The sequence below is a fragment of the Haliotis asinina genome, chromosome 11 (assembly GCF_037392515.1).
Source record: "Haliotis asinina isolate JCU_RB_2024 chromosome 11, JCU_Hal_asi_v2, whole genome shotgun sequence".
Taxonomy (NCBI): Eukaryota; Metazoa; Mollusca; class Gastropoda; order Lepetellida; family Haliotidae; genus Haliotis; species Haliotis asinina.
In genome coordinates, this window is record NC_090290.1 from 22575099 (window position 1) to 22588173 (window position 13075).

Sequence of the window (13075 nt, forward strand, 5' to 3'; positions counted from 1 at the left end):
GCAAACACTTTAGCCACTAGATTTCAAGCAGTGTGTTTATTTCAGAGTAATACAAAGTTTTACATTTCATATCTTACTACCTAATCAGCACATTCATGAGCACACCTAAAAAGATTGTTAACCAGTGCTCCAGCGACCTGAATTAATTGTTCACTGGTGACCAGCCAACACATTTCATACCTTAACGTTTGCACTAGATAACTTAGCGACCTGAATTAATTGTTCACTGGTGGACCAGCCAACACATTTCATATCTTAATGTTTGCACTACACAACTTAGTGACCTGAATTAGTTGTTCACCAGTGACAAGGCAACACAATTCATACCTTAACGTTTGCACTAGATAACTTAGCGACCTGAATTAATTGTTCACTGGTGACCAGCGACCTGAATTAGTTGTTCACCAGTGCCAAGGCAACAAAATTCATACCTTAACATTTGCACTAGATAACTTAGCGACCTGAATTAATTGTTCACTGGTGACCAGCCAACACATTTCATATCTTAATGTTTGCACTACACAACTTAGTGACCTGAATTAGTTGTTCACCAGTGACAAGGCAACACATTTCATACCTTAACGTTTGCACTAGATAACTTAGCGACCTGAATTAATTGTTCACTGGTGGACCAGCCAACACATTTCATATCTTAATGTTTGCACTACACAACTTAGTGACCTGAATTAGTTGTTCACCAGTGACAAGGCAACACAATTCATACCTTAACGTTTGCACTAGATAACTTAGCGACCTGAATTAATTGTTCACTGGTGACCAGCGACCTGAATTAGTTGTTCACCAGTGCCAAGGCAACAAAATTCATACCTTAACATTTGCACTAGATAACTTAGCGACCTGAATTACACTGGTGCCCAACCAACGCGTTTCATACCGTAATGTTTGCACTACATAGCTTAGCAACCTGAAATAATTATTACCTGATGCCCAACCAATGCATTTCATACCTTAATACCCTAATAACTGCGAATTAAGGGTGATAGAATAGAACGAGTTTGTCCATGGCCCAGTTCAGAGTCTTCATCTGAACATATTTTGAGGGCAGATTGCCACTAAAAACCTCAGAATGAATTGTTCATCAGTAAAGCCATTTGAAGAAAATTTTGTTACTGACCCTTGTTTAATGTATATATCACGTATTAGGATTAACCTGTCATGAAGAGTGAGTGAGTTAGTTTAGTTTTACACCCCTTTAAGCAACATTACTGCAATATCACAGCTGGGGACACCACACTGCACCCATGAGGGGAACTGAACTCTTCGGAGTAAGTGCTTTAACCACTACGCTATCCCCTCCCCCAAGTCATGAAGAACCTACATACATGGGGCAAATAGTCATTATGCACGCACGGGTTCAAGAAGTATTTCTAGAGGGGCTGTTGTTGGAACAGGTATTACACAAGTGTACCCCACATATCTTTCTGTACACAGAAAATACAGAAAGACACCCAATAACCAAAACCTGTCCATATTTCACAACCCCAAACCCAAACCATATGTTGTTATTCTTGCTCAAATGAGTGCAGGTGGGTTAATTATGCATCGTAAGATAAGTGTTAGTGTGCATGCTATTTTTTACTGCTACACACACATTAGATGATCCTGCGTACTAGACACTGATAAGATACTGATATACCATGCTAACCTTTAGTGAAGACGAAGACAAATAGATGATTGGGGCATTGACAAGCATTTTAGATATTCAACAATTTTGTTAAAAAAAATCCAGGAAAATGTCATTTGCTTTGTGAAATGGATCGGTGGTCCTAAATATATTTGCTCAGTATACTGTGTTGATTCAATTCGTTGGGATTGTACCTGTTCCCAAATCGAGTGTGCTCCAACAATTCATGCGTGAAACGCACAGGGAAAATGAACTTCTCGATATTTATCAGACAACCTGTCTCCCTCTTGTTTCAAGTGGATTGTTCTGTGGGGCGTTCCCAAGTATGCAAATTGGGGTCATTTGTCAGGTTGTGGATCATCTTATATGTGTTTACCAGTACATAACACAATCAATGCATCTGATACACCATGACAGCTCTGATAAAGAAAGCAGCACAATACAGAATAGACCCCCCGAAAGGTAAATTTCTGTTTTCTGATTTTGTCTCAGGTACATTTCTGTATACAGAAACATACTTTTGGTACGTATCTGTATAACATCTGGATTCTGATTTGGGCTAAGGTATATTTCTGTATACAGAAACATACTTGGGTACATATCTGTATAACATCTGGATTCTGATTTGGGCTAAGGTACATTTCTTGGGTACACACTTGCAGTACTTGTGTCAACGAAAACTCCCTTCACAGCAATCATTAGTATGAGTCTCACATCCAGAGCCTTCTGCTGATTGTTGGGAGCAGAACCCCAATAGTTCACAGGGACACAAGTTTTAGGATCAATCCATTTCTTCTTAAGATCCCTCTAAAGACCTATTAAACAGTCGGTGCTAGCTTGCTGCACTTGAAGCACTAGAGTCCAGTTTTCTTTCCGTGTTCTTAACAGTTTGGTTGTCTGGTTTGTCTTTTTTGAGTTTTCTCTTCCTCTTCTGACCTAAGTTGCTGGCTGGAGGTCCTGACTTCTGTTTTATTCCCTTCTTCTCCTGAGGTCGATCCAACCATGCTGCGTCATGAGACCCTGGGGCCTGGTACCTGTAATATCAGTATGTCAATGAGTGAAAGCGTTTTCCTCAAAAAGTCTTTCAACTTTATTTCAGTAGTTTTTGAAGGATTAAAAGGGTCAGTCAAGTGGTTGACAGGAGTGAGCTTAGTTAAATGCCACAGTCAGCAATATTCCAGCTATATGGCGGTGGTCTGTAAATAATCCGAGTCTGGATAAGAAAATCCTGTGATCAACAGTATGAGCATCCATCTACATAATTTGGATATGATGACGTGTCAATCAAGTGACGATGGCTGACCATCTAATCCTCTTGCGACAAGCTTGGCTTACTGAAGATCAATTCTAACCCGGATCTTCACAGATGATTGAGAGAAGGATATGCACAATCAATGGCAGTGAGTATATACTTATCATGTTCCACCCTAGAGGAAAAGGGTGCAAACAAGATACCACTGGAAATTGGTGTAGTATCCCACTTTGAAGAATACAGTCGTGCCCCGTTTATCCGCACACTTGTGCATTTATTGAAGTTGTCAGGATAAGCGAATTTTCGGATATCTGAATCACAGGCCATATGTAAAAAGAAACATCCAAAGAACCGAACATAGTAGGCATCAGATATTGTCTTTATTGATTACACATAAACAAATATACAATGTCTCATACCTGTTCATGCAGTTAAGCTCACTTGAAGTAATCAATCATAGCCTTTTGCACTGGCTGTATAGAAAAGTGAGAGGACTTTTGCCGGTCAGTTCGTCACTGTCCACATTCACAAGAACATTGGCAGTAACGGTCACAGTTGCAACATGTGCAGAGGATCTTAGTACATCAAGAAGTTCTGACAAGGCCATGTCTTCTTGTGGGTCCTCATTTGATTGGATAATATCCACATGATGAAAGCAGTTAGCAATTGTCTTTTCGCACACAGCTGTCCAGGATTGCTTGATCATCTGCATTAATTAATTATAGTGACCCACAAATTGACACGCCTCAAAATTAACTCAGTGCGACCTTGCTACTCTGAAGTAATTAATCTTCTCACGCTTCAAAGACTGCCGACTTCTTTGTTACGTCATGTGAGGCCCTCGGTAATCGCGTGTGTAAATATACAGGTGCTCAAACATCCGGATATACGAGACAAAAAATGCACATAATTTAGTGTTCTGTATGTGAAAATGACCGTACGGATAGGTGAGTAATTTTACAACGCTGTGAATTCGTTTTAAGGAATTTTTGTTTGGAAGGTGAGTTTTCCGGATATCTGAGGTTTGGATAAATGCATCCTCGATATCTCCAGGGTATATGTTCAGATAAGTCTCCACTATACCCTGGACGCATCTACAGCTCTGCCCGATAAATTTATTACCTCCCTTTGCTGGTTCTGCCTTCTCACAGTAGCCAATCAGCTGGGCCGCCGTTATAACCAAGCTTGCCAGTGTCAACAAAGCTCGCAGTGCGTCTAAGATTTCAGGGAAATCATACAAACAAATTGACAGGTCCGAAACAACATATGCAAGAACGCCTTCTACCTCTTCCAGAGAACCTCTGCGTGGTTTCTGTTGCCAAGTACAATCGGTTAGATAATTCAAAAAATGAAAGTGAGTTGTGATTGGTTCGCTCAACTTCCCAGCGTAGACACCTGACTGGATCAAAAGACAGTCAAGGGAGGTAATAAATTTATCTGGCAGAGCCGTAGATGCGTCCAGGGTATAGTGGAGACTTATCGGAACGTATACCCTGGAGATATCGAGGATGAGATAAACGGGGCACGACCTTTATATTGATCATTGTAATTGGAATTAACCTATTTCATTTGACATACAATGTCCGACCATTTCACGATCTCTGGATGTCACGCCAGACCCGAGTTTGATTCCCCAGATGGGTGTGAAGTCTATTTCTGGTGTCAAACGTGACGTTGCTGGAATATTGTTAAAAGCGGGTAGAACTGAAGTCACTCACTCACTACAATCCCCCATGCCATGACACTGCTGGAATACTGCTGGACGTGTAAAACATAACTCACTCACTACAATCCCCCATGCCATGATATTACTGGAATAATGCTAAAAGCAAATTTATTTTCTCACTCACTCAATACTAAACCCCAAAGACTGGTACTGCTGCAAGGTCACTACCTCACTCACCCTGGCTGGCTGGTGTCAAGTGGCTCCTTGGACAGAAGGATCGACACTGCCGGGATGTCTCGATTCACCTTCAACCTGTTAAACAACAACATCACACAATGAAGACCACAGGAAAATGGCTTTATTTTACACATGTATGTCTTCAAATACAGGTACTGTGATACACCACAGGAGTGAGTGAGTGAGTGAGTGAGTTTAGATCTACGCTGCACTCAGCAATATTCCAGCTATATGGTGGTGGTCTGTAAATAATTGAGTCTGGACAAGACAATCCAGTGACCAACAACATGAGCATCGATCTGCACAATTGGGAACCAATGATGTGTCAACCAAGTCAGCCAGCTTGACCAGCCGATCCCGTTAGTCGCCTCTTATGACAAGCATAGTTGCCTTTTATGGCAAGCGTGGTTTGCTGAAGGCCTATTCTACCCCTGACCTTCACGGGAAGTTAATCTCACGAAGGCAGTCTAAACAATTCTAGATATCCTATTTAAAAAGATTCTAACACACTTGGAGTGATAATCTGCCTTTCTGTGTGTCAGGTGACACAGGCAGTAGTACTCTGGGTCTTGCTCCTCCTTACTCCAGCCCCCAACCCCATCATTCCCCTATTGTTAATGTCAGAATTGGTCAAAACGACTTACAGGATCATGGTCAATGGGACATGCATAATTGTTGCTGCATGTCATCATTTTACAATCCCATGGACTGATGTTCACAATGTCAAACACTTTTCTCGGCAACAAGGATCTATGTCCAAACTCACCTTTCCAAGCCTTCCATCTTTGGTTCCCAATATTCTTCTATCCTGAAAAAACAATGACAGATTCAGAAAAGTATGTCAGACAAATATGACATCTGAAATATTTGTGATACATCTGAAAATGAATTTTAAGAATATGGTACACAACATGCTTCAGCTCTGAAAACAACAGTAAAGAAAAGATGACAAATCCTCCTGTCACCACATATTTGAAAGAACAAATCATCTGACAGTTAAATCTTAAATTCCTGCTTGACATTTTTAGACTAATTAAAAAGTCATTTCCCGGGGAAAACATGAAAACTATAAATGGTTAAAATCTTTGGTATCTGTCTCATATATCTGCCAAATTCTGTTGAAAAAATTCAACAGATCAAGTTGTGGTCAAGAAACAAAACAAATCCTTCCCATTGAGCCTAAGTCTGAATCGCTTCCATGGAAACCAGGAAAAATAGAAATGCCAAAAAATCTGCAAATAGCAAAAGGCATATATTTACCAATTGTTATTGAAAACAGTAAACAATTTTATAGTTATGCTCCAGAAACAAAATGATCATAGACAGATGGATGAATGAGGTGTCGATTTTATCCCCCCAAATTACATATCAGGGGAATAATAAACAACATTCCTCTGCTAAGAGCAATCTCAAAATTTGGTTGGATAGTTAGAGTGTCTATTTTTAAGGTTTATATTATCGAAAGTATTTAAAGGATATCATTTGGTAAATTAAATGTCAAGGGAAACAGTTACAAATGGAAGTCTGAGTAGATTTTAACCTAAACCACGGAGATAATCAAAAAACATACATTCTCAGAACATTATTCAACGTGTATTGTCTGGAAAGCATTTGTGGTAATGCAGTATACTGGTAATCCGCACAGTGACATCTTTGTTGCGTGAGTGAGTGAGTGAGTGAGTTTTTTTACTACTTTTACTTCTATTCCAGCAATATCACAGTATGGAACACTAGAAAAGGGCTTCACGTATTGTAACAACTGAGGAGTTAATCTGGGTCTTTTGTGTGACAAGTGAATGCTTTAACCACTGGGCTACCCCGATGACCTGTCTGTTAAATGACTGCACATATATTTGCCATGTACCATACAAATTCAAAATGGCATGTTGGAGTGAAAGGATTCATTCAGACCAGATCTGAACATTAAAAAGTATCGACCAATCAGAAATGTGGAAAGCTTCACGTGACACAATAAACATTTTCTAGGGATGACATGCTTGGATGATAAAACAGAATCACTGACCTTCTGAATCTTATCTTGGTTATCTGATGCAAACCCTGAAAAGACAAAACACAACACCTGAACTCTGCAACATTCAATCTGTACAATGATAACCTGTGTGGATAACCTGTGATTAACATTATATGCAATAATCCATTTGTTAAGGGGTACACTGACAAACTATCAACCAAATCAATGATGGCAAGTTTTCCTCTGAAAAAAACTTACAAACATGTAGTGCTCTTTAAATGAGATACAAAAGAGTACATTGAAACTGTTTAGGGCATAACAAGTCAAAGGGTTATCTCCCCCGACCCAGTAAACGCTACCCAAACAAGATCTTTAGGCAAATCTATAGTATTGAGAGACGAACCCCCCTAGAAACTGAAGTGATGCATGAAAATTGTATTGCAGTCATATTCACTAGATGTTTTCGTTTGACATCCCTTACACTACATATGTTGTGGTGAAGAACACCAACTGATGTGTTTATCATGTAAGTCCATGTGTGATGGAACCTGATCGGTTACCTTGACCTTCCTCTTCATGATTTCAGCACAGGAGATAGTCTTGTTGACAGCATGGCCTGACCCGTTCCACGTAATCTGCTTAATGTCAGGCTCCTGTCACAACACACACATTACATTCTTACTGACAACAAATATTACCTACGGATCCCCTACATCTCCCCTTCAAAATGTCCCCAAAACACACACAATATTGCCCTAAATAAAATATAACGACCAACAAACAAAACAAAAACCAAAAAACAAAAAAAAACAAAACAAGCAGACAACAACAAGAATCAAAGCTACCATATTTGTACAGTGGCATTTTAAGCAAAATCATTACATTACCAATGTGAGCATATTAAAAGAAGCGTATATGCTAGAGCTTGTGAAAATGTGTATATTACAGTAGTATTGCATTAGCTGGTCTTAGACTATCCCTATTGCACTAGTATGTCACAACAAACTATCTCTATCACAATTGCTTCCCCTCAATTGTCATCCCAAGACATCTCCATGACATGTCATCCTCTTGATAGCAGATCCCTCAACTCAACTTCAGATGTGACACATTTCATCATGAACCAGTGGAGTTGGGTAGCCTTGTGGTTCAAGTGTTTGCTTCTCATGCTGAAGACTGGGTTCGATTCCCCACATGGGTAAAATGTGTGAAGTCTTTTCTACTGTTCCACGCTGTGATATTGTAGAAATATTGCTGAAAGTAGCGTAAAACTAAACTCACTCAGTCACTCACTCAGTCTGATGCCATATAGCTGGAATACTGCTGAGTGTGGCGTAAAACTAAACTCACTCACTCAGTCTGGTGCCATATAGCTGGAATATTGCTGAGTGTGGTGTAAAACTAAACTCACTCACTCAGTCTGATGCCATATAGCTGGAATATTGCTGAGTGTGGCGTAAAACTAAACTCACTCACTCAGTCTGGTGCCATATAGCTGGAATATTGCTGAGTGTGGCGTAAAACTAAACTCACTCACTCAGTCTGATGCCATATAGCTGGAGTATTGCTGAGTGTGGCGTAAAACTAAACTCACTCACTCTGTCTGATGCCATATAGCTGGAATATTGCTGAGTGTGGCGTAAAACTAAACTCACTCACTAAGTCTGATGCCATATCGCTGGAATACTGCTGAGTGTGGCGTAAAACTAAACTCGCTCACTCATCATGAACCAACATTTATCCTCCTGATAAAATATCCCTGAATCCTACTCCTATCTCTTTGCCAGCATAGCCCTCAACCGTCATCCTCTTCACAACATGTCCATTCATCCTTTCCTCAAAAACTTGGTAACATTTCTCCCAAGAACCAACCTTCATTCTTTTGATTGCGTATCCCATGATATTTCTGATCTTGCTGCCTGCGCTGACTCTCATCTCCACCACGTTGTCATCGAGGGCAGAGAATGGAGAAGGCTCGTCCACTTCTCTTGTCTCCCCTTTCACATAGTTCTCCATGGTCTGAAAGTCAGACACCGCATCTGCACATCAGACAGCGAAAACTGTTATTGCAGGTTTGTTGTTGGTTTCAATCAAATGCTTGGATGGTATGAGAGACAGCATTAGTGGTCATAAATGATCAGCTCCTCCAATAAAATAATTTCATTTAGGATAAAAATTAAACTTTGAACCAGAATGAAATGGACAAGTTTGAAACTTTAATATTTTCTTAAGATAGTGCACAGAAACATTAGAAGAGCATTTCTTGTTACACTTTTATGTGAAATCATATTGAAAGGCTATTCTTAGTGTCGTATCAATTGAACCAGATTCAAAACAACAGTTGAAATACTGGGTTCAATTCCCGACGTGGGTACAATGTATGAAACCCATTATTGGTGTCCCCTGTAGTGGTATTGCTAGAATATTGCTAAATGCTCAGGCACTCTCTCAAAGCAAAGTATTAGTTGGTTGTGACTGTGTTCAGGGTTGTTTTCGCACTGGAATGAAGGGGATTATATGCTTCACAATGTGTGTACTCCATGATTCTAATGATAGCTGCTGTGATACATAATGTGATGTACTTGAGGGTTCTAAGAATCTTTTAAATGTCATGATTCAAACTGTCCATAGTATAGTTACTTTCTGTCATAAGGTATTTAGATTCCAAAACTGGGTGACAGTTCCACCCGTAACCCCCATCCCCATCAAAAACAAAGTACAAACAGAGACCATATAATAGATTATATGGTCTCTGGTACAAAGTGGCATGCATACCTCACTCTTAATATACAATCAGTAATTTGGAACGGGTATAAAACACAATCAATAAATTTATTTCAGTGTTGGACTATTACAGCAGGGAAGGACTACCCGTTGATAAAATTTACTGTGTAAAAGAGGTGGGTAACTCTTACCCAAAACTGTACAATTTCGCCCAGCCTGACACATTAGAACGTATACAACCAGCTGATAAAACGTGGGCTAATGGCTATTGAAAATAGGACCAGGAGACACTGTTGAACAATAGGCTCCTAAGGACCAAGTGCGACCGAGACATTCGTCACAACAGGTTAAACAGAGAGAATAAAACATCATACAAACCATATGTAGGGAGATAATTCAGTAATATTATGTACTGTCGAGGTTCAAGTTATTGTGAAACACGAGCGAGCCACCTGTGTGGCGACTGGGAACCGTCTTGTGCGTTCCCGTCTCGATCACATAGAACCAGTTGAATCCAGTCGGGACCAACACAGGCTGAGTACTGGGCTATGCATTTCTCTGCTGTACAGTATGACAGTGTGACAGTGTGAAAATGTGACAGTGTATCGAGTAATACTGAGCCGAAGTTTTACTTAGATTGAAATAAAGTCAACTTAATTTTTTTTAATCTGTCGATGTATTTCAAGGTGTCTTTACTGAACATGGGTGCTGCCCTGAAAAAACTGGCTGACTGGTTGTCTGTCATGAGGTACGGACCTTGAAACAAATATACACAAAAAAGCCCATGCGAGTCTAGAATATGAGGCAAGTCTAAATTTCCACGGTTTCTGAAAGCAGGGACCATATAATAGATTATATACCTCTATTATATGGTCTCTGCTGAAAGTGAAGAAAGCCTCAAAATAGTTCATGATTACTGTTTAGGAACAGAATTTTCTGTAAAGTACGGTCATTTTATAGGCTAGATGTTACTCCACCTGACTACAATACTATATACAGCCAAACAAATGCGATCCCAGCGAACCAGGAAATAATACAGACGAATAACTTCTTCCCTGTCAAAGGAAACTATTTACATATATTTTGAGTTAACGCCTTAGACACTTACAGTAATGTTATGTTGGCGTGTTTGGCATGGATATTTATCGTTTTCTCGACAAGATTGTTTTTATGTATTATGATTTCTATGTTATTTTTCTTTTATTTTTTTGCAGTGTAATGTTGTTTAAAATACAAGCATCTCTCCCCGTTGTCTAGGTGGTTTTGTTAGTTTAACAGGCGCTTAACACTCTTAATACTGCGTGTTAGCTTAAAGGAAGTTTTGAAAGTGTAGATCACTGGTCAGCATTTAGTTAAATGTTGCTTAACGTTCAAATGCGAGGACATAGCATATGTATCCAGTGTGACAAATGGTTTCAAAATTTTGCCAGTTTTGCCAGTCTGTCTAACAAGCCACCAGCCCACGAAATAATGTACTAGACTAAAATTTGAATGTAGAAACGAAGCGATTACAAACATACATGATACTAAGATATAATCAGCGTGATATAGAATTTATCATTAAGCTGCTAAATTGATGAGCATTTTAACCAGGCCATAATCTTGCGCGGTTTAAAAGAGTGTTAAACTTATCAAGTCGGAGAGAGGGATATATTTACAAAATGATCCCTTGAAAATTCTTCGCCAGTCGGGGCATATGTTTAGGGGCCGGACTGATTTTTACTAACCACGGGCCATCAGACCAAGTTATACCCTTCGTAATCCAAGAAAGTACAACTTTTAGCTTTTCCAAGAACAATTGTCAACAATTGCACAATGCCAAATCGTATTTCAACATTTTCATGTAAATAACATCACATGTATTACACTTTTTAAGTAAAGTACAGATTCTAGAACATATGTTGGTTGGAGTCCCGTCCAGGATTCGAACCCACACCCTCAGAGTCAGGCACCTGACTGCCATCACACAAAGATGAGGAAGACGGGTACCACCAGACCGACAATCAGGTTACTCTGCCAATTTTAGCCCCTTCCAGAAAGTCGGCGTGACGCAACATTTTACTCTTGTTAATTCAAAAGGATTAGCGAAACAATGGCTCTTGGTTTTAAACCTGGGGAACATGTCAATAATAGTTGGTGAACTGTTATTTACGCCTGATAAGATGATTCGTTTATTCCAGTCTATATTTTCATTACTTCAAACATGTACATTTTTATACATTTGTTCGATCATTTATTAATACAGATTATCATTATCATTTAACAATGATAATTGGCGTTAATTACATCGAAGGACACCGGTATGTGGCGCACCTATCTGCATGTCCATTTGGTTCAAACGTCGGCCTGGCGGGACGCCCCAAGAATAGGAGACATGCGTCCCTTTCCAGCACAGGACCGTCAACAGCTGCACTGATCGAGGGACAAACGGCAAGGGATTTATGACAGGACCGAGGAGACGGGGGAATTTTGGATCACTTGTTGAGCATATTTGTGATTGACAAAGTCTGGTATATGTGAATCGGTTGAAACTGAAGGTGTTAATGAACAGTTTTCATACTCATAAGAAAATACGCCCTCTCCTTGAGATGTGCATGTCACCTGTTGTTTGTGAGTGAGTGAGCTCGGTTTTAAGCCTTTTCTTAGGAGCGAACGCTATAACCACTTTCCGGTTGAACCGACAGTTTTTCATCATTACACATCTTTAAAATCATCACCACATAAAACATAGTAAAGAGGGGTGGGGGAATTGTTGGATGCCTCCTTTCCCCTGATATTTAAAAACAAGAACCTCACGTGCACACAGCACGTTTACATGATAATAAGAATGAACTAACTGAAAAATGGGATGCGATGATCAGAGGTATGGATCCTGTATTCGTCCTGGAATAGGCCTTTGTTAGTAGTCACAATATCTATGGACACAGATTTCAGATTAAGCTCGACTCACGGGGAGCAGGGTGAGAAATGGTCTTCAGCAATTCCGTATGTCATAAGAGGTGACTAGCGGGATCGAGGGGTCAGCCTCACGGACGTGGTTGATATGTCATCGTACCCGAAATGTGAAGGTCGATGCTCATGATGTCAATCACTGGACTGTCTGTTGCAGACTCAAAAATTTAGAGACTGACGTCGTTTAGTTTGGGATATTGCTGTGGGTGTTAAACGACAAAACCACAAAGCAAAACGTACTTGAAAGACTCAGATAAACACCATGGGGATGGAACTGCTTACCAGCAACTAATGCGTATAAGTGTGTGAGTTTAGTTTTACACCGCACTAAGCAATATTCAAGCTATATGTCGGCGGTCTGTAAATACTCGAATTTGGACCAGACAATCCACTGACCAACAACATGAGCACTGATCAGCGCAATTGGGAACCGATGACATGAGTCAACAAAGTCGGCGAGCCTGACCACCCGGTCCCGTTAGTCGCCTTTTATAATGGGTATAAGGGATAAAGAGGTAAGGCACGGGGATTTGGTTGTTTGTCATCCTATCCTACGTTTTTCGCATGCAGTCAGCCACTGTTTCCCTGGAACGAACTCTTTGATGTACAGGCAGGAGTCATTATAGC

General features: G+C 40.0%; 1 protein-coding gene across 2 annotated transcripts; it reads right to left on the reverse strand.

Moving 5' to 3' along the window:
• Positions 1 to 17: 17 nt before the first annotated feature.
• Positions 18 to 9983, reverse strand: LOC137255759 (ribonuclease P protein subunit p25-like protein). Of its 2 annotated transcripts, none has more exons than XM_067793278.1 (7): positions 9875 to 9983; positions 8645 to 8791; positions 7333 to 7425; positions 6824 to 6858; positions 5567 to 5608; positions 4801 to 4875; positions 18 to 2679 (listed from the first exon to the last, which is right to left on the reverse strand). In XM_067793278.1, exons 1-7 carry the CDS (start codon positions 9875 to 9877, stop codon positions 2478 to 2480), a joined length of 597 nt encoding a protein of 198 aa, XP_067649379.1. In that variant the 5' UTR covers positions 9878 to 9983; the 3' UTR covers positions 18 to 2477. The 2 variants fall into 2 exon arrangements, with proteins under 2 accessions (XP_067649379.1, XP_067649378.1); XM_067793277.1 differs by having other exon boundaries at positions 8645 to 8811.
• Positions 9984 to 13075: the final 3092 nt, after the last annotated feature.